General features: G+C 32.2%; 1 protein-coding gene across 1 annotated transcript; it reads right to left on the bottom strand.

Moving 5' to 3' along the window:
• Positions 1–9,184: 9,184 nt before the first annotated feature.
• On the bottom strand, positions 9,185–10,060 carry LOC118066455 (neurogenic differentiation factor 1-like). Its single transcript, XM_035082497.1, has one exon. It carries the CDS (start codon positions 10,058–10,060, stop codon positions 9,185–9,187), a length of 876 nt encoding a protein of 291 aa, XP_034938388.1.
• Between the last annotated feature and the right edge of the window lie 13,901 nt (positions 10,061–23,961).

The raw sequence follows: 23,961 nt of genomic DNA, 5'->3' as shown, positions 1-23,961 counted from the left end.
AACCCCATATATATATATATATATGAACTGAACTTATAATTTTCTACATCCTTTCCATTCTATCAATTGAGTCAGTTTTCAGGTGCACGGTTGAATGGTTGCCAGAGAAACAATGACTTCTCCGCATGTATATCCGCTTGAGTAACATCCTTCCGGTTGGATATGACCACTTTTTGACTTGTGTCCTGCATTTTTGACGGCATTACAACTATTTACTTTTGTTTCTTCCTTCCTACTTACTATACATCCAATATATAACACAAAAATGGATGGAAGGACATGGGAAGAAAGTGCTTAGCAGGACCTTATTGGATGGATCCATGCAAGTAAACCGCTTTCATTCAATTTCACTTCCTTTCTTACGACATTATTTGCAAGTCCAGTTGATCGATTCTACTAAGAATATATTTCAAAGGTCTTTAAATTTCTTAGAAAAATTATCAGTGGACAAATCGTTGTCGCTTCTTGGTGAGACTTTGCCATAAATCCTTGTCTATTCATGATTTTATCTTCGTTCCATTTGTGTGTGCGTGTGGATCTTGATTGGTTAAGTTAATGTGCGACAATGCATATGCGTATATAGAAATACTGTGCTAGTACTTACATATAAATCGCACACAGGTCTCTCACAATAACAGTCTCTGGAACTGGCACGAAGGTGAATAGAAACGTCTGAGACTGTGGATCCCAGCAGCGAGAGCATTAAAGATCTTTGTCCAGTAGTGACCACGTAGACTCAAGTGCTTGCTAGTGCGTTTCCTGGATCATTGCCAAGGTGAAATCATCGCTGTCACCGTAATGCTAGAGCTTTTCATACCGATGGAAATGATTAACGAGCTTCTGGAGTCTTAAAGCAAATAATAGGATTTTTTATACTTTTATTCTTGTGAATAAAATCGTTTGGATAATGTTCGAAAGGTCATGAGATGAAAAAGAATTCTTAGGTCAAGTTAATTGCAAGGTAAAATGCAAGCAAGACTTGGTCTTTAGATCAACGAGAGTTAAGTGTTGGATGCTTATCTGTCAACTTAAATTAAGAATTTTCTTCAGTTGTAATTAATTATTTTTACCTTTTTATTGTTGTGGAAAAGATGATGATTATTTTATCTAGGTAAATATGACCTAATTTTGAAATTGTTAATATGAAATTTGCAACCTAATGAGAACAGAAAATGAGAAAAGAAAACTTTCTAGAGAAAATTAAAAATTCATTTATCCTTTGGTAGTTGGAGTTAATTAGATTTCTAGGTTCTTAGAATCGTCAATAATACTCGAGGAAATATTCTTGAATTATGTTATTTATTTTATGCTTGAGATTTTTTTAATGTTCAGGTGTTTTGAATAATTTCTTTTCGATTTTCTAATTGTTGTGGTTAGTGTTTCTGCTAAGGTGACTGAACAATTGAAACTGGTTTATTTTTAGCAAAATATACAAAATTACGTTGCCAATGGCACTATTTTGCATCTATTAAGTTGTTAACCCTTACCAGATTTTTCGTTGTAACTGATTAAAATCCCCCTCTGAGTAAATGTATTCTAGAAAAAACGTCAGTAGATTTTCCTTCAGGCTAACATTCAAATGATTATCTATCGCGGTGTGTTGTTAGTTCTACGACAGTGCATCTCACTACAAAATATGTCAGGCGATCATTCGCTAAAAGTTTTAGCCTCAAGTCACATATTTTTCGTTTCCTATTTTACCAACTTTAATATTAGAAAAACTATCTGTCAAGTTTACGTTTTAACAAGTGCTTGAGGCTATTGTCAAGGTCATGGGACTTGATGTTGAAAATTATTTTCAAATATTCAATTATAAGTGTAGGTTTTGAATACATCCCTAAAGCACCACCGCAAATGATGTAAAAAAATTTCAACCAAGAATTTCAGTGAAAAAAATTTTTAAGACAATCATAAGATAAAAATATTATTTAAATATTAAGAATTTAATAATAATTTTAATAAATTATTATTGTTCATCATTAGATATAAGCAAATTATTATTTTTTATTACGCAGCATGAATTTTGATAGCTAAAAAATTTATTTATTTATTGTAAAAGAATTTCACTTTGCTAATATTTATCATGACCCAATATTAAAATTAATATTGCTTAATAACAGTTCGACTTTGTTGTGAGCTAATGTGTTTAAAAGCACCACTTTCATTATTTTTAGTAGCATCTACTGATTTTTAAGCATGTTTTCGTCCGAAATTTATGACCAAAATACAAGTCAAACTTCTCAATGCTCTTTTTAGCAAACACTAGACAGACAAAACTATATTTGCATGTCCCTCGGCGTGTCTGTTATTAGTTGGTCTAACCACGCGATCTGGTGCATAGACTCCTGAGCTTGGAGATATTTTTATTTTTTCACATCTACACAGTCATGGATGCGGCGTTGCAAATTGCTGGTGGATTAGAAGCGCGCGCCCGCACACACAGACCTGGTGGAACCCCCCAGGGCTACTACCACCCCAGATTATTGTCTCGTGCCTCACGAGAGAAAGCTCGAGGCCGACGAACGGGACGGCGTTGAGACTATTTCTCTTGTCTATATAAACGGTAAAAAGAATCGACGGTTAGTGTAGCTATAAGGGGGAACTAAATAACAGACACGATGGGGTGGCGTTGCTATTTAGTTTTTTGTCTTGCCAAGCTACTTATGTTTCTTCTTCACCCACTCTGTATTGTTCAAATTATTTATTTCTAGAAATGTTTGTCCTCAGACATTTTCTTATTTTTCATCAACCTTTTTATCATCAGTTGATGCTCAGCAGTTTATAATCATCAATATGAATTGTTATTTCGTTTAATTTATTTTAGAGAAGCTAATAATACTTAGAAAATGAATCTTAAGTATTGATAATAGTTCTTTTATTGTTGATATCTAAACAATAGCTTTAATTCCTATGGACTTTTTACTTCCAAGGCGGAGCTTTCATTGTCTAAGACAATCAATTTGTGAAATTACGTCGACCTATGTTCAGTTATAGAATTTATTTTCTATTGATTATTTAATTGTAACAAAAAGTACAACGTATTTAGGCTTCATAAAGACGTTGCCACGCGCCCACGCTTACCTACGATCCTTGGTAGATTTAAAACGTAGCTTGTGCGTGTGCTGCACCCACATTCATTGTCCAATCCGGCGATTTATCATTGCGGGGGAAGATCGGAACAAGTTATTGACTCGTTCGATTTCTCGGTTACGCCCCATGATCTCGACCCTACCAATACTTGCCACCTCTTTCTATCTTATTCAGCTCTTGGATAAAGCTTTAAGATACTGTCTTGCCACGAGGGCTTACTACGACCCACGAGTGTCCAAGTCCTTCGCAAGATCCTGATCAACATCTTACCTGTGTAAATGTTTAATATACCTATTACTAACCAGTTTTCTATTACCATTTTATCATACAATTTTTCAATTCAGCTCTTTTAAGATAAATGTTGTTAAAAAAAATATTGATGATCAGAAAACCTATTCTCTTTTCTTTATTTTCAATTATTAATAAACAGTTGGACTGGTAAGTATGCATCATAAATAATTAAACAAAACAAAATTTACATGGAATTGTTATTAATTATTTGTTGTATTTTTTCAGAAATTCTTTGTTGATACATTGTGGTTTTACCTATCATCAATAATATGAATGCAGCCAACTATGATGAAAAAATAGATTGATCAGCGAGTGGAGATATTAGTAATTTTGCTTTTTTTTACTTGAGGATATGTGAGTTGTGCTGGAGACTAGTTGGATCAAAGGAATCCTTAATTAACGAATTTCAGTTTCACCGAATAAAAATTGGTTGCATCAAAACATAAGGAAAAAATCCATAGGTGCCTGCCGGCTTCAATTCGACTGGGTATCGCTCCACTTGCACCATTTCGTGCACGATAAATCGCCAGGTTCGTTAGTGAAATGAGTGTCCGACTGTAATATACCTTAGGCTATGGAGCCACGCTTTATTTGAAACTGAAGCTACAGCAGCATACGAAATAATGAATTTTATAATAACTTCAATTTTATCCATTTTTTGTACCAAATTCAGTTGAATTTAATTTGAAAATTTTTTGTTAACTATTAAAGATTATACAAGGCATTTAATTTGATGGATAAAAAAAAGAGCAACTATATAAGTTAATAATACCAGTAAGATTGGTATGTTGTTTTGTTGAATGTTATAGTAAAATGTTTAAAAAATAAATTCCACTAGAGATACTTGTCAATTCGCCCTACAGGCGTTTGAAATCTTCAATTGTTGATCTGCCACTGCAGCTCCTCGAGTCTACAGTCATTTCTCTTATCTATCTTCCTCTCATATGCGTCTTCGACTTGCCATAATTCACTTGCCTAATCGGGTGTTGTTGCGATACCTCAGGAATTTATTCCCTCTTGCATTTATAGAATCTGATGCCGCTTTATATGCACCTGAGGCCTGGTGCATATCAACTAAACAAAAATAAATGTAACAGATATATTTTTAACGTCCTTTGTTTTCATTTCTTTTTCACCAACTTCTAAACAAAAAACAACATCATTATGTTGTTACATCTCTTCATTTAAATAATCAAGTTTTTGAAGAACATTTTTTAGAATTTAAAATAATTTTTCATTATATAACTTTTTTCTGTTTTGTTTTCAATTATTCACAATACTGTTGTGTGTTTCATTTCTTTTAATGATTAATCAATTGTTAAATTCGACATATTTTTAATAAGCTAAATATTGTTTTTTAATTTGGAGATCTTCTAAAAAGTGAAATGAAGCCTGAGGCTCTTAAATGTGGTAATTTGCTATTAATTATTGTGTACAGGTATAGATAAAAACAGTTGAACAGAGATAATTTTCATGGGAATGATTAGACTAATAATAAAAAAAATTCTAGAACCTCTAGGCGTTGAAGTAGCTGTAATTATCCTTTTTATCGGATCAAAATTCGATATTTAGATTTGGCGCATTGCCCCTAGTCTTTTTGATTCGATTGATTCTTACCAAGCATCTATTGATTTCATCTCTAATAATTGGAGACTTAAGCATCATCTGGATCTAGATTAAGTTTTTATTCTTTTTAATTTCAATTTAACCCGTCCCAAGTGAACAGCTTTGATAATTAATAAACATGACCAATAAATCTGCATACTAATTTTTTATAAATTAATTAACAAAAAGTAAATCTTTTTCAATGTTATTTATGTTATTGTATTTTTTTTAAAATATTGATTGCAAGTCAATATTTTCAAAATTTAGAAAATAGTAATGAAAATTCTTATTTACTTTAATAAATTTATCATCATAAGCTTCCGCGTTTACCAAAGGAATTTCTACGGTTGGCCTCGAATTAATCGTCCTCGCTCAGGACGAATTCCTATGGTCATAGTGACAATGCGAAATCGCTCCATTGCTCATCACGTCCGATAAATCAGTTATGTGTTATACGTCAAGTACACTTGAGCACGCGTGCCAAACACGACACACTCGTTTTCTTGGTGTGACTCTGTCAAATGAACGTCGTTCTAGCAAACGATTCAGTGCTTCGCGGACCGTTAAATCGTGTCCAATCTTAGTGGAATGCGAGTAGTCCAAGTGATGTAGAAAAGGAACAATTGGATTTATTTATTCTTCTTGTTTTTTATTTATATTATTGCCAATTATTAATGTAATACATGTGTTCAGCTTTTTTTCTTGACAGTAGCATAACTGTTTACAATGATGTAAACGTGTAAATATGTGGTGATGACATGTAATCTAATACAATAATTACAGGTATAATAATGTAATCACATCGATATCATTAAAAAGCTAGATGTGATTATTACTATAATGAAATTTTTTTTCTAGGTGGTTGATGTTTCTAAGATCCCGAGAGTGTTAGTTTTTTACTAGAGGCCGGTGGATAGCTCTCTATGTCGGTGGTAATCGAAGACGACGACAAAGTAATTCACTGGGACGATACAATAGCTACGGTTGCTGCATTACGGCAATTACCTTAATTCGTCTCGTAATTATTACGATTGCCCGTGGCGACTATAAGAATTACCTTAGCTCGTGCAATAACTTTCCTACTTGTATTGCTTTAGCGCCTCAATTTCCTCATTCAAGTTACAGAGATTTGCCTCCAAGTCAAGGATTGTGCCGGTGAATATGTATACTTACAAGATAAAGACTCCAATGAGAATCATCAACAGCTAGACGATATGCTTCCGGAAATTATCTGCTGTGACGAAGAGGCGTGATCATGAGATGCAAGAATATTAAGGTGTAATTTTCTTGTAAATTTCACAAGTAAACGTCACCGTTAGAATAGCGGAATTGTATTCTTAAGTGATATTAAACTTTGTGGGGATTTTTTATTTCTAGATAAATAGTGTTGAAAAATTTATTAGTGACTAGTGATTAGTGATGATGTTTAATAGAAGTTGACCAGTGGTTTGATGGGTCAATAAATTTTAATAATCCTCCACAGTAGTATGGTGTTAATCTATCAGGAAAAAATGAATAAATAATATATTATAAAAAAATATACTCCATCTATTAAAAAAGGGTGCATTAACAGATAAAATTGATGATTTAGCAATGCAATTAATGCATTTAAACGATATTACTTTCATGCAATATTAAAAATTCTAATTTGATTGAATTTTCTGTCTTCCACAAACTGTTAAACGAAAAATATTTTCAATTTCTTTAATGGCTTCCGTGTCTGTGCTTAAAAATAATCCAGACAAGGAAACAAGAGTCTTGAACAAAGGTTGTACTGATGCAGTCGTTGAGCATCCAACCGATTGTATAGAGAACGTGGATACTTGGTGGGTATCCAGCGGTGTAAAAGAGACAGTACGAGCGAGTGCGTTGCCTGGTATCAATTTGTCCAGGGCCGGTAGGATGCACGGGGTTGCTGCTTATGCGCGACCGAAGGTCGCTTTGTACGCGCCGCTATCCAACATTCTATCAACTCTCGGGTCCCCATGAAAAGCATCTCGCGAGAGATCGATTTACCCTACGCAAGTATAAGATACCAATTACTGCGTTCACACGCACCTTTAAGGACAGATAATTGGAAGTAGCTTTAGCCGCCAAATGCTTTTGTAAACCTCATATTATTATCATTATTAATTTTATTGTTAGCAGTTAGGTTTTATGTGAACAAAGATTGGATTTTCTTCTTAATTCTTTCATAAATCCCTCAGTAATTTTTCATTGCTTTATTTTCACTTAATTCTCAACTGCAGGTTGCACTGTATTGAGTGATAATTTTTAGAGATAAATATTGGGTTAAAATTTCTGAAATTTAGGTACTCGAAGAAATGAGTTTCTAAGAATACAATAACTATACCAAGACCCGTAGGCTTTGGATGAAGGGTTAAGGGACTCTTGACGCGTCATTTGGCATGAGCCTCAGGTCGAATTCTTCGTCAATATCTTTCCAATAGATATTCTTTACCTTTCTTCTTCCTTTTCGTTATCCCTTATTTCTTTTGATTGACGCCATTATTTTCATCTTAGTTGTTGTTGGTAAACATTAAATTTGTAATGTTAAAGATATTGAAGAAATAATGCGCACGATAGAGCGATTTCAATAATTTTTGTAAACTTTATATAATTCGTCCATCTATTCATCAACGTCACTCATATCTGCATATAATAACACTCTCGTGATGTTGAATTTATGATATAATTTTGATTCTTTCTCATCTACATGATCGTAATCGATTCTATCTTTTCTCACACTCAATAAAATTGCTGAAAAATTTTAACAATTTCAACAATTAATGAAAATATTCAGCTTAGCAATAAAATTTATCAGATTATTATTTTTAATTTAATAATTGCATTCATTATAAATCTTTTTATTTATGATATAAAAAACTTGGATGTAAAAATTACAGAGTTAATTGGAGATATTTGCAAAAATAATCGTAATAATGATAATAATCAAGATGAAGTTTTGGATTTTTTCGAAATTATCCCAGAAAAAAATAGTCACGGTTTCGCGAGAAGTTGGCGGTGAGAAGGAATCCCTGTGGCGTTGAACAGAGCTGCGCGTTACGCTTTCGTCAAGGTGTGAGCGAAGACGAATGGCGTTGATACGACAAAACGCTGTCGGCTGTCCGGTTTGTCCTGGCCAACACAGCGCGCAAATGAAGACGTTACCACTGCGAATGATTAGTGCTCAGTTCTCTCACCCGATTGCTCATGTGCCCACACAAGAAGTTGCTCGTCATTAGTTATTTCTTGCTTCAAAATTACTTAACCGATATCTTATATATGTTTAATTCATTTTTATTATAGTGTTATTATTATTTTTAAAGTTCTTCTCTATACTCCTGTAATGCGTTCATTTTTATTTATGTGCCAACAAAATGCAATCTTTATTAACAATTAATAAAAAAAAATCACGATTTCAATGTTTATTGGAAAAAATTTTTTCATTAAAAAAATTATTTTAGAAAATTATAGTTGGAATTAATTAAGTAAAGAAAGAAGATAAACACATAAAGGATTTTTTTTAATAATTTTATTTTATTTAAAAAACATTTTTAAAAAATATTATAACAATTATTAATTTATTTCGCTTTGTTGTGAAATAATATGCTAATTTTTAAACTATTCATTCACATTTCTAGTCAATTATCAGTCAAAAAAAGTTTTTGTTTATAGACATTATTAATTTTAAATTTACTGAATAGCTTAAAATTAATTTGATGTTTATAAAAAAAAAATGCATAAAACATTTTGTCAAGGTCGGCATGTACTATGGTGGTCATTGTCCCATGGTCAAGTCACACCATCTATCATTCGTGCGTCAGATGATTTCAATTTGCTCTCTTTTTGTGCCATCACTTTGTGCCCCGCGCACAAAATTGTATTTAATTGTGATTGACTGCTAAGTAGTCGAGGTTTTATGCATCTGAGTTGATTTTTATAAAAGTCAAGTTGCACTTCACACTGAGTACTAAGTATTGAATACATACATGAATAACATGTGCGTACATAACATAAATAAGTCTATAAACTAATCTGCTATGCTTATATATATTTACATCATTAGCTAAACTATTTTAAAATTGTTCATAATAACTTAAAAGCTTTAAATCAATTATTTACAAAAGAAAATTTTATATACAAAAGTACCTCAGTCTGTTAATTAAATCATCACAATCAGAATCTCCAGAATTAATCAATCTCTTTGAAGAAGTTCATAGAGTGCAGAAATATAAGTCTGTGCCATCTGAAGTGTCTCAAATTTACTGAGTTTTCTGTCATTCCCTAGACTAGGAACAACATCACGTAGCCTATCGAATGCATCATTCAGACTATTCATTCGTCTTCTTTCTCTGGCATTAGCAGCAAGCCTTCTCTTCTTCATGATTTCAATTCCAGGTGTGTTGTTCTTCATCTTCTGCAAACTGTCCTTGGTCTTCTGAACTTGATAAGGTGAACTGATTGATGGTTCCTCACGCCTGAACCTTGCCTGGACTTGGTTGAAGCATTTCCTACTTTCCAAGTCATTCTTTGGAGCTTGATAACTTTCTTCCAGATAGAGACCATCAGCTCGATGAGTAAATGGTTCTGTCTTCATGCTGCTGTCTTGATACATTCCAGTTTTTGTGAAAAAATCATTATTGGTTTGAGGATGGACCATTTTTTGCTGATGTCTGTATGATTTATCAACTTCTAAATATCCAACATCATAGGAATTATCAAATTCAGTTTTGTAGTTTGGTTTGTATTCTTTCGAGTTTTTAAAGACTTCATGACTTGAATCATATTTAGATGCTTCTCTTGCATAGCCTTCGTAGAACTCAGTAAAATTGAAGCCTCCTGACAGTCCTGGGAATACACTTGGAGTAGTTGTACCAAGATCTTGATACTCTTGATTATTGTGACTGTCAATTGAACTGACGCTGTCGCAGCTACTACCTCGTGAACGAGGTGGTTGTGGGTACGATTCTGCTTGATGATAAGGTCTGATGTTTGATTCTGGACTACTTGCTGATCCATAGCCTTCAGAGTCCAGAAAGTCATAAGGTTGGAAGCACGCGTAGCTTGTCATCATGATGACTTTATTAATTGTTAATTAATTTCTTAATTAAAAAACAAAATATTATTTTATTTCACACACGAATTAGTGCATAACACGAAAACTTATCTACAGATTTGATTTAATTCAACATATAAGATAAGGAGTAGACACTGATGATGACACGAGGGTTGAAAAGTCTTAAGGAGCTCGTTTCGATCTCTGAATTCGATCGAGTCGTTGCGTAAACTGACGATGTCTTGACTCGTACCAAGATCTCGTGGCTGGACCACGCTGCCGGGTTTTCTTCAAGACAAGTGGTGGGAGATTGGGTCTGATAAGTAGTGGGGAGTCCGACGGACCCAACTCCCTTCTCTTGGGTAGCGTGTCGAGTGGGCAATTCTTTGTATAAGCCGCACAGCAGACACGCCTCTCTCCTGGTTTCGTGGTTTTGTTCTTCTTTCTCCTTTTCTTATAGTCCTTTTTTTTTCTTATTGAGACTACGTCAACAACATTGCTGGGGGCTGCAAATATGACATTGGGATGTTTCCTTTTAATTTGGTTGTTTGTTTTTTTTTTTGCGCAAGAAATTTCACTTACTCATTTTTACCATAATCATTTTACTGACATTCCATGGAGTTATTAGAGTTGATTCTCGTGTTGGAGAATTGTTTTGACATTTAGGCAAAAAATAATTGCTTTTTGATATAATAATTGAACAGAAGAATTTTTTTGGCAAGGTTTTGATTATATAACGGCTGGATTTCTTTCTTCAATTAAAAAAAGAGCTAACATAACTTATTGTTTAAATTTTTATTGATGAATAATTGACTTAAGTAATACCTTCCTCTTCTTTACTATTACATTGGAAACTACAAAAGTTAATTTAAGTTATTTGTAAAAAATGTTGAATCTTCAATGCAAACTTATTTGTCAGTAAAAGATCTTTGGTTCTTCTTGTGCTTCATTAGATCTTTCCTCACAATAAATTGTTGATCCAAGTAAATTTACATGGATACTTTTTATCTGTCATATTAACGTATCTCACTCTAGATCTTATTCTTGACGAGCTGTCAGAATGGATAAATCTGGAGACCAAAAAACTCCAAGTTCGATTACTTGTGATTTATCTAAATGGAAAAGATGAACGGGAATGAGCAAGAAGTGAGGATCCATGGATTCTCTCCATCATCCAGACCTTAATAATCATTTAGTCTTTGAGGAAAGAATGACACGTTGTTAAAACCAGAAGGGATATACTTGTCACAGATATTGATTGTAATTTTTTGGAGATCGATCTTTATAAATTCGAGCAGTAGCTCAGTCCAAATTGGCTCCTATCGCTTTCTTTTTTCTTCTCTTATTTCTCTCATGGTTTTTTCTTACCAACTCACATCCTTTTCAGCAACTCCTTTGCTTTGACCCGCTGCTAGTTTACGAGCTGCAAACCAGAGAGAACTCAAGTTACGAGGGAGACTTCTCTTCCTTGGATATTTCTTTTTTTTTACTTTTTCTTCTCAACACTCCACTCACTCTCTATATCTATACCCCACGCGTACTTTACGACATTATAAATGCTTCAGGGCTGGAAAGCATCGACAAATTAGACTGGTTTACGAGGTCCACCTTATTTTACGCATCCATTCTTTATTTTTGTCAACTTTCAATTATGACTCTTTATTATTTTTTATGTTCCGTTTAATACTTTGTAATTCACTCATTTGCTTCTAAATGTTGAGAAAAAAAACAACATATTCTTTATGTACATTCTGATGGGAAATTAATTTTATTAGACTTCTAATAATTACTTTAAAACCCAGAAAGAAATTTGAAGAATTTCATTGAATAAATTACATTCAGATTTTTCTGACTTTTAATGTTTTATTTGCATTAAAAGAAATTGAGGTAAGAAGTTGACTTTATTGCAGGCACTTAAAATGTTTTTTATGTACAAGGTTAAGCAACAAATTGGTGTTAATTGTGGATAAAGAAGTGAGAGGTAAATAAACTGATCTATAGAAGTGACGAATGAGAAATTTTTTTAATTTTCAAAGTGCAAGTCACTAGTTTAGTTTACTTTTCGATTATGTCCGGGGGTGTAACTCGTTTTCTAAGTCATTTTCCTGCGTGCAAATATTATCGAAGATTGCCCATAAAAGGTCTGAGGTTTGTGGCATCGATAAGATATGGTATAGATAATGAAAAAGGGACTGAAGGCGTAGACCGAATCCTTCTATCTTTTTGGTAGATATTTATTGGTTAGCACATTAAAAACCTTACGAAAAATACCAACCGTAACCGGCATGTACCTCGTTATTTTTGACTAATACGCAACAAATGAGTCCACTGGTTTTCTGTGACCATGCGGCATCGTGTTGAGACAAAGTGAATTTGCTCCGGTCTACGAAGGTAGGAAAAATGAGCTTACGAACGCCCACGAAATTTTTTCCTCTTGTTTCTGAGATGTTCTGGTTCTCTTTCATGATTTTCTTGCTTATTGTTTCTGAAGTAAACTTATTGTTTCTTTTTTTTCAACAATAAAAATCGAAGTGTTACAAAATTTTATACGTATGGATTTTGGAGTTGAAAATCACCAATCTGCTTTTTGTTCAAGAAAACCTTGAGATCTTGTAACTAATTATCAATTATTTTAACAAAGCTTCCTTACATTTCTACAATATTTTTACCTTAATTTTCTTATAAACAATAAGTTTTCACTCATTTTTGTTAAAAATAATTGATTTAGGTACTTTTTTCAGTTCATTAAAGTTTACTGTATTCAGAATATGAAGAAAAAATGACTATTTTATTTTCTTGCTAAAATGAACATTAAAAATTTTATAATCTTGAAAATCATCTATTAATTATTGATCATAACGTGTTCATCAAAGATTTTTTTTTATTAATAAAAATTATTAAAAAATTAATTAAAGAAACTAAAATGCATTAACAACATGTGCATGACTCTGTGGATTTTAATATGCTGAAAATAATCACAGAGTTTATTTATAAATTCTTCGAGTTACAGCACAGGTACCCCAACAATCGGTTATGGTTTTCAGGCTTGGCTGCTGTGATGTGATGATAGCTAGGCGATAATCAATTTATTGCGTGTTATCTACCAAGAACGCAAATTGATTATTACCTGTCTATGCGATAGTACATTACACTTCAGACAATTACTTATGATTTACAACATAATAGCAGAGTTTGACTGATGTCGTACATGTCAAGAGTGATTGAGAGAAATCCGAATTACTTGAATGTAATTTCTTTACATGAATCTCCTTCTTTTAATAATAAAAAAATGTTTATAAATATTTTTATGTGAAAAAAGGTATTTCTTTAATAATGGAAAATATGTGCTTTAGATATTTACCCTAGAAAAAGAACCATAACCTGCAGGGGTTTGTTGAGAGATGAATCTTCACCTAGCTAGGACGATTTATGAAGGTTCACAGGAAGGTCGGGCCATTAGAATCACACCAGAGGTGCTCTAATTACAGGTTTCGGTTGATTGCACGTGTGTCGGCTTCATTTTACCGCGAAAACTATTCAAAACTACTGGAAAATGTGGCATCGCTAAATTTGCTCTGTTTTTCTCGCCTCAAAGGCCGAAAGGGCGTTACCTCGTCAGGACTCTTGACACCCGATCTGTTTTAGAAGATAATAAATTGTCTTTGGTCCAATTCAATATCCATTTAAAGTTCCGAAAGATTTTCAGGATTAGAGGAAGTTGGATTTTAAATTCTATCTGCTAGATGTTTTTCTATTCATTTAAAATGTAAAATTTATCTTCCTGATAACTGTGATATGCTCATGGTGAATATAATGAACAATTATGATTTATGCCGCTCCCTTGACATCAGCAACAGTTTCCGTACATCCATATATTGATCCTTGCTGCAACAAACGATGCAGAATTTTATTCAATCGATTAAAAAATCGAGTGGTTATTTATAATCCTGATAATTACCAATATTTCTGGTGAAGTTTTTTTCTTCATCATTACATCAATATGTATAGAGATTTTTTTTTTAAATTTCATCAATTATATGATGGTATAAATTTACAAGGCATGGAATGAAAATAAGTGAAAAATGTCACTAATGATTCTGGATGTTAATGCACCATTAAATAAAAGACAAATAAAATGACATCAGTGCTAAAGGAAAGCTAAAAGTTGAATGAAAAAAAAATCAAAACTTTTAAAATGATTTAAAATACTGATGATCAACATAACAATATAAATAACCAGTCGAGTCATTGAATGTGAGTCCATAGTGATACTGGTCACAGGCATGACATGTTCCTCAAGTACAAGTCAGAAAGAGTATATGGTGCGATTTGAAGGTACTGGAGCCATCATATAAGTTAGAGTTGTGCGGATAGTTTGCAAGCATGACGAAGCTCTGGGAGCCTAGCAAATCGTTAGTTGAGTATTCTCGTCTGTGTGCAGAATTACATCGTGGTCTGGTGAGTTTGCCGACGATCTTATTCAACCTCTGCCATCTATTCTACATGTGCGATTATTCTTCTTGGTGTAGAATTAATAATAAACGTGAGAAACGTCGCTCACTCATCATTATTATGTACTTTAATTAGAATTTTTCATTGTCGAGTGATCAAATTGTTGCATTATATGAGAGATGAAATATGTAATTATTGGAGTAATGAACCGTTAACGGCTGACGATATTTGATGACAGAAGAGTCAATAGGGTCAATTGACCACCAGAGAATCAGACTTTTATTTTAACTAGCGTTCATGTAATTTTCTATATTTGAACGATTAATTTAAACTCTATTCCTCTGACATCGTCATAAACTCCCGTTCTGCAACTCGTTCCGCGTTCGATGCCCGAGAACCTCATTATGTCCTCACACATTCCCTCTTGTGAAAATTTTTATTACTCAGCCGATTTATTTAATCGGTTTATCAGATGCATATTGCAGAAAAGAAGTGTCTGCGCTGGCTAAAGACGTCTATTAAATCTCTTCTTCACTTCTACATTATTTATAATCAGGTCATATATAATTAAAACCTACTTTTAACTTTTTATTATAATGTACGACTGTTGCAAAATATGATTTAACGGGATAAAAAACGTTGACGTAGATCATGGACCTGTGAAGCTCAACATGGACGGATCCATGATGTAAAGGCATTTTGTCAGAGAAAGCAGTAATCGCGAAATAATACAAGCAACACTTAAGTCATCTATACTTGCATGGAATAACGGCCTACCACATGTTCTGCAGTGTCTCGGTATCTCTGCTTATTCTGCTGCCTAGGAAGTGCCGCCGCATTTGTGTACACCTGCTTCGTCATCCTACACGCCAAACGTAAAAGAAAAAAACTCGTGCGTATATCAACGCGAAAAACTCACTTGAAGGGATGGAAAAATAATGAAATGAACAGTCGAGACGATTAAGGTAGTTTTGGTTAAAGAGAAAAATTAGCTAAGAGTTGGTAGTCTTATAATTTTATTCATATGCTTCAGATGAGTGTTTAAATTATAGCTTTGGTCAATTTGAAAACGTTTCATCTACATCACACAATTTCAATGCATCATTCAAAATTATATATTTTTCTATTTAAATTATTAAGAAAATTTATTTAACTGCAAAATTAAATGTTAATGAATTTAAATCAACCAATCACCTATTCAACTTCATTTATATTGAATTATTCTTAAATTGAGAATTAAAATTAAAACTCACAAAATATTATTTAATTTAAAGCTTTGTGATAGTAAATGTTTAAATACTAGTTTTCAATACTTGTTTTTCTTTTTGGAATCACTTGATAATTAATTATCCCTTAATGACTGTTAGACTGTTTGTTTTAAGCTGAAAGAATAATATTAATTTTCCTTCAATTTTTTCCGCTTTTTCTGTCTGAAAATTTCTAGGAGGATGGATGAAAAAAATTATTTTAAAAAGTCTAATGAAGACCCGGGATGGTTACGGTCATTAAACTCTTGATATCTCAGTGACTCGAGAGGGCACGTGGCTCCAACCCTATTTTATACAATATACATAAAAACATGAAACAGTGTATCTGTTTGAGATAGATATACTGTAGTCAAAGCAGTCAGGCGACTCTTCAACCAGGGGGAACGGGTCAGTAATTCAGATCTACTAATATAAGTCGCGTGGCACATTACTTCTCGCAAGGTGGGCCCACCAACGTGTGAAGACAGCCGACTGATTAATTGGCCTGATTATACGATCTTCCCATCAGGGAAATTGTAACGATCAGCTGGACGTTGGAATACGTAAGAGATCTTATTTACTGCTAATAGACCATTGTTTACCTCATAATATTTTAAAATATTAATTTCTTTTAAATTTAAATTCTTGATAAAAAATTAACATTCTTATGAATAAATTTCTTATTTATTCATTTTAAAAGTTTAATACATTTTCGTTAATAAATATAAAATATAATACTTTAAATAAAATTTAATTTAAACTGCGAGGAATCAAACATAATTGACAATAATTCAACTTATTAAAAATTTTAATTTCAACCATTTTTGTTAAATGGAAAATTTTAAAACAATCAATATCAAAATCTGTATTTCAATAATCATTGTTTTCCGTCATATTTAATCAACTAATACAAATCTGTTTGTCACAGATCAATGCTACTCATTACACTCAAGTTCAAACTTATTGATACGTATCAAATTCCTATAAATTGAATGGCGCCCCAATTACTCAGGAGGGATCAGGAGTCAATTTATGAGCAATTAGACATGGTTCAGTAACGTTTTTGAACGCAATCCAGCACCGCGGACTTACACAGGAATAAAGCAACGTTTAAAGGGATACTCATAAAGCACCATAAAATTCTATGACTCCACGTTCTCGAAATGCCACTACGTTCCAGCTAATTCTTTAGCTTTTTCTTTTAAATGTAGTGCAACAAATTTCATTTCACCAACTTCAGTCGCATTAATTTGCAAAAAAACTTGAAAACTTGAAGCCAGTGCTCAATAAAATTTTTTCATCTATTTACTTTATATATAAAATAAATTGGATCCTTAATTATATCTATAAAATTACAATAACAATTGAAAACGTACGTAAAGTAACTTTTTAGGATAATTGTGACTTTGATGATAGGAAACGAGTGGTTTTCAGCAGCTGAGAATCGTAAAGAAGTGATTGGTAACGGTGTAGAACATGGATCGTTACGCTCGGTAGAACAAGAGTCCTAGGGTTCATTTTTGGCGGGAGATTCTTCGCTCAAGATACTAACGAATACGAGAAATAAGGGCTGCTGTATATATATTTTATACTCTTTATACTAACGGTCGAAATGTAAATAAGGCTGGACTTGTTCGTGAAACATTTATATACGTTTATTAGAATTGGAAAAACATTTGAGTTATTTTACCTTCAAGTTTTATGACCGTGAAAAATGAGCTGCAGAATCAATAATGACCAAAGCAATTTGGAAGGAAAATAATAGATATTCTCTCCTTCTTTTTCATTTTTTTCATGCTACAAAGCCAATAATTAAACTTTCATCAGTTCCCCAATTCCATAAATATTGTGAATTAGATAAATACAAAGCTTTTTAGCTATTGGTTGTCAGGAAATGGGAAAAATGATATTATTTATTCTCCAAATGAAATTACTTGTCTGTTGATCGACTATTTCATCATTAAAATAAGTAGTACTCGACACGATCAGGTGAATCAAACGTTAGAAGTTAAAGCTAGATAATATGAAAATATAGATATGTCATAGAGCTATAAAACGTTCAAGTCATGCTATATGTACTTCGCTATTTGTTCACCGTTACTGGGTACTTGTATCAATGACGTATTCACGTTTTCAATGGCACTTCCTAATGTGTATATTTCATTAATCATTTCTTTGTTCACATTAATCGAAGATACATGTCGGCTCTCTACTCTGATGATATTTCAATTGTAGTTCAAATGGAGTAGGATACTTTTCAATTAGCATAAGATGCAAAAATTTTGCAATATAATATATATTTATTTATACTTGGAAAATGAACGATTTAAATTTTGAATGAAAAACATTACTCCAATCTATGTTTTTTCTCCAATTTTTGGAGTTCATCAAATTATTTAATTCAATTCATTTATAATTTTTGATATACTTTGACTTCTCTAATTTTTAATCTAAAGAAAATAGATGTTTTATTGTTTGATTTATGAAAATTTTTAATAATTTATTCTCTTTTTTACATCAATATTTGTTCTTTGTTATAGATCATGGAGACAAAGAAAAAATAGAAATCTACAACGACCAGAATCTCTGGATTTTTTGACAAAAAGGATGGACATTTGTTGAGTGCAGGTATTATAAAGTCAAACTGGGGTCAGTTTGAAAGGGTCGTATGAAATTCAAAGAAGGGTAATTGTGTGTCGCGTGCCGTTGCGCTCCCATGGGTCCAACGATATCTCGCACATGACACGACTGGAATACAGCATTACCACGCTCTCCCTTCTGTTCCGTTCTCTCTCTCTTTGATGTTTCTTTCTCTCTTAGTCTTGGGATATTAAACCAACTCACTGACAGCGCTTCTCGTATCTTCAGCCACTACACGCGACCGCCACGCGAACACTTTAAACCCAATCATCATCTGTAAATATCATGTGTATGTTGATTCACTTGACTTTATATTTCTTTTTTTTTCTTTTCTTTTTCTAAAGTCATATTATAGCTTTCTAAATCGATTTTATTAACTTAGATCTCTTTATTTTATTAGTGAATTTTATTATTTCAACAAAATGAAATTTAGCTTAAAAGAGAAAAAAATAATAGTTCTAAAGGTGTATAGAAGATAATGTAAATTTAAGTGAAATAAAAAAAAAAGCTATTCTCAAGGTGTCTGCGGTTTTAGAAAAAGATATTGTTTATCTTCTGGAGCAAGTGTTAATACAAAAATTGGAACATAACAGAAGCATGAATTGAAAAGTACTTATTACTTAAGTACCTATATCCATGTGGTTGATAAGTCTTTGTTGATAGATACATGTAGAGAAAGGTGGACCTCTAATTTACTCTTGGATAGTTAAGCTAAATTTGTGAAGCTTATTTAAGCATTATATTTCAGAGTTTTTTTATTTTTATTGAAAATAATTTTTTCTTTCAAACTGGAAGGAATTGGGGAAACTTTTTTCGACATAAATAAAATATATTTCTGAGTAAAAATTTCGATTAAAAAAATGAAACGGTTTGAAAGATTCATAGAAAATAGGCTAGATGATTTTTCTGATGTGAAGGAGTGGTTTTCCTGTCTAGCAGTAAATTAAGCATCTCGATGACTCGACGGGGGTGGAATCGGCATCGAGGGGTTCACTTTAGGACCCGCGACGGCGGCATCATACCACATGGCACGAGCCGCTACGCCCCTTAATGAGGGATCGTTCGTGCCTCTGTTGTGAGGATTATTGTTTGAAAAAAAGATAGACAGGGCAGTGTCATCTGTTGCTTCGGTTAGTCGTCCCGCGCGTTGAAGCGTGGCAGGCTCAATGCTTGAACTGAAGTTACTTTGAACACGAACTGCAATTGGTTTATAATAACTAGAAAAGGGGAAGAATTAATTTTTTTCTTTGTTTCATTTTTTATCTACAAATGAGACTCTAATGACTGCGTAATTTATGTGATGCGTCATAGTCGTGCATTGATATTTAGATCAGTTAATTACATATGAACGATGGAAGGTTCAAGTAAGCGCTTCAACAATATATTAGGGAAGTTTTAAAATTATTTTCCTCGATAAAAAATTCAGTAGTTAAATTACTAAGGTTAATTGAAATGATTAATATTCATCGTAAATTTTATCCAATTCTTCATGGTATTAGTGACAAACATCAACGTCATGTGAAGCAGAATATTAATTAGTATTTGATACATTTTTTAGAATTATTTTCCTCTTCCATTTGATGATTAGATATCTGAAAGAAGAATTGGTTTATTTTAATTTAATAGTTAAAATGTTATTTACTTGAAATATTGGAGAAAAAGTGTTTTTAGTATGAGATGATGTAAGAACACAAATCCTTGGATTGTTTTACTCCTGTGTAAATTTCTTCATGACTTCTGATAGATAGAAATTTTCCAGTGCTTACGTAACACCAAAACACGTCTGTAAACATTATTGATAAAATTAAGGTTGTTAAAGACTATGATTAAAAAGAGAAGTAGCATATATTGGCACCGTCATCTGGGTTGGGATGGATCGCGATTCACGAAACATCCTTCGCAACATGTACTTTTCGTTCAAATTTCGTGATATTCTTTTCTGTTTATTATACATAGAACTGAATTACGGTAGATTGTACCGCAAAGCTCCAATGGGGGTTATTCCGTTCACCTGTTCGCCATATTTTCGACAAAGGCGCGTGCCTTCTTCATGCGTATTTTACTATTTTATTTATACGCCACAATATTGAGCTTCTTTTTCTTTAAATTATATATCTTTCATATACTCCAAAATTCAAAGGGTGAAGTTACAATCATTCAATCGAATTTCTAAAAACTATTTCTAGTCCTTTATACCGCAAAAGATTCTTCTCGAAATGCCAGTCCCAATCAATTAGCAATACTTTTTTTTTGTAAAATTAATCAATAATAAATAAAACAATTGTAATTAAAAATTATGATATAATTGAAAAGTCAATTCAGAGAGGAGGATTTAATATTACAGCATCAAGGGAGGCAGCAAGTCTACCGTCAAAAAAGACTTTGATTTATTGAACCGGTCTCCGAGATGTCGGAGACGTCTGTTACATTTTTTTCATTTATTAAATCACATAATGAAGAGATCTTGATAGTAAATTGAGTTTAGTTTTCGAAAGATCTATGGGTTTATCAAATACTTCTGTCAATAAATAATCTTTTTTGATCCTCTCATCATACCGATCAATCCAACAGTAAAAGTAGAATCATCTGAAAAATTGATCAACAATTGGCATTTAGTTACTTTTATATGTGCGATTTGCGATTAAAAAATTCTTCCATCAAATTCAATTATTTTTGATATTATTGGAGATGTCTGGAAATTTATAATTTTCATTCCTTGATAATTATTAATATATATTTATATAAGTAACTATAGATGGAGAGTAAATTTTTCCAGTGAATAAAATCATCCACGTGTCAAGCTGTCAGGTGGTAAATCGGTAATGTAGCACGTGTTAGATCAACACCTTTGACACCATAAGGACAGCGAGTTTTACTCCTTTTTCTTTACCTGCAGCTTAGAGGGTCTAAACCAGTTGAAAAGACAGTGTAAGTGTGCCGGAAGACGAATTCAAAAGGAGTGGCTGAAAAAACAAATTAATAGAAACGTCCATTGACTCTTATAGAAATGAAATCATTCAATAGCAAACTTACCATTATTCTTCAATCCAATTAATAATACTACCAGGTTGGGGGAACTTTTTTTATTTCATCAGCTGCTCTTTCTAAGGTGGAATACCTTGTCTACTAAAATGATAAAATGTGGAAATCCGGGAAAACATATAAAGAGTGACTTTAGAAATGTGTCAATTAGATCTAAGTTGATTAGATCATCATACTTTCTAGCTTATTTTTTATTGTTTTACGACTTTATATTTGTTTTATTAATTATAGGAGACTTTGAAGATGCAAATTTTCATCAAAAATATCTCAAGTTATTTTTCCTTGCTTAATGAAAATTTCATTTATTACTGAAACTCACAATTTAGATTTCAAAAATTAAGTTTTATGATTTTTCCATCATTTCAACTGTTGTTTGTTTTTTTTATTCAAGTGTTTGGTTGTTATTTGTTGTAATATAATGTGCTTCAGGGAGGTCTGAAACAGAATGAAAACATAATAGTAAAATTAATCTTTTAAATCTCTTTAGTAAAATATAATCGGATTTGAAATCGAAACATTACCTTTGTGACACAAATTTCTCTGTAACAAAAATGACAGGTATCGCGATCTTGTTTTCTTCATAGAAAGCACTCAATTTGTTTTCTAGTATTAGGGGCGGACTGACTAGTGGTCAGCGCCAATTACATCTCAAATAGATCTGCTGGTTGATCCCTTTGAAGGATTGCTCTTTTCGGTTTGTCTTTTGACCCAAAAATGACCGCTCAAGTCACAGGGGTCGATGTCCAATCCATTTTTCTCTAGAATCCAGAGTATATCTAGATGTTAGAACTTTCTTTTTCTAATTCTTATGCACACTTTCATCCCTATTTTACACACTTTTGTCTTTGTTATCCCTTCTGAGTGTTTTCCAAAATATTTCAAGCTAAACTATAAGAATTTTTGTCCTTCCATCATCGTATATCAATGACTGGTGAGCACTTTGTGTTGAACTTGGGTGACTTCAATCACAATGGGACGTTGATGAATCTATTGTTGAGTTGATGTAGACATAAAGTGAACAAGCCTTCAAGGTGTCTAGTTAGTCTTAGAGAATTAAATCCATTGGATCTGTAAAATAAAAATTTTATTTTATGGCTTTTCTGTATTTACATATTCACTATCAAAACATTCTGATGTATTATTCACAAAATTGCAATGGCAAAAAGTCAATCCATAAATGTCTGTTGTACACGTTCCTTTCATCATCGTTGTCAGTGTCATAGACCCCATGGATATCTCTGTCTTGCACGTTCCACCAGAACGGAATGTTGTCTGATCACTGTCAACGTTGTTCGACAACTGGTCTTCATTTCTCTGTTTTTGATGTATACTTCAGGTTTTGATTAACAACAGCAACTTCCGATGATTTGAACATTGTGAATAATTTCTGTAAAATTGTGGCTTTCATTGCCGGAACTCGTGGTTCGCCAATGCGGTACACACTATACGGTTCCGTTTTATAGAAAGAGGAAAGAAGGAAGTAGAGAAAAGGAGTAATGAACATAGTATTTTTTGTACTTTGGTGGAACTGGAAAAGTTATGAATGCTTATCTTACATTTAAATTACTATAATTTATATCTTCTATTCAGTAACGATATTTTAACAGTGGAACATAATCTTTTATAAAAAGAACAAAATATCTTTTCTTTATTGGGTAAAAAAAAACTTTATTCAATTGACAATTCACAATTATATACGTAATATAGCTATTAATTGATAACTATTATAAACATGCTTATTATGAAAATAATTATTTACAATTTCTTTGGATGCCTTAATATATACTCATCATACATATATAACAATTAATAGGTAGTATTGTCTACTTCAGTCACGTTTTTATTATATTTTATTTAATTCAAAAACATTCAAAGCATATAATTTTATATATAATATAGCAATTGACTAGAAAACGAACATAAAAAAATTCTCATACATTTTTTCTTCTCCTTTTGATTAAGCTAACAATAAATGTGTTAAAAAAATTAATTCTATAGCTTATTAACGTATAATATAGCATTGATAAAAAACAATTAGTTTCAATTAATAAGCAAATATACTATGCTATAAACAATTATCTAATTAATCTAATTAAGTTTAACTTACTCGATAAATTTAAATTGTAATAATTTTTTTTCTCATTCTTCATTAAAGATAGTGGGCGTAACATTACTTAAAAATACCACGATTCTATTTCCAAAAGAAATTGAATTTTAAACCGAAATTTTTGGTCTCAAGCGCTGTATGAATTTTTTACTTAAGTTACAAATCTAAATAATTAAAAAAAAATTCATTTGATATGAAATGATTCAGACAATCAGGAGACTTTTAGTGCTCCTTCGTACTGTAATTTTCATAAATGAATCTTTGGACTTTTAGCTGTCTTTCATGATTTCTTAAATTACAATTTTTTTTTTGTTTTCTGGAAAAATAAATTTATATAAAATAGAAGTCTTAAAATATTAGCATGCAGAATTATGCTAATTCAATTATTTCTATAAATATATTTGCATTACTAAAATATATATTTTTGA

Source organism: Chelonus insularis, unplaced genomic scaffold (assembly GCF_013357705.1).
Source record: "Chelonus insularis isolate UGA/USDA-ARS -01 unplaced genomic scaffold, ASM1335770v1 contig_346_pilon, whole genome shotgun sequence".
In the NCBI taxonomy this organism is placed as follows: Eukaryota; Metazoa; Arthropoda; class Insecta; order Hymenoptera; family Braconidae; genus Chelonus; species Chelonus insularis.
This window is presented reverse-complemented; position numbering and strand designations above follow the sequence as displayed.

Coding starts and splice junctions, on each gene's coding strand:
- LOC118066455 (XM_035082497.1), bottom strand. CDS start 10,060: ATGACAAGCTACGCGTGCTTCCAACCTTATGACTTTCTGGACTCTGAA.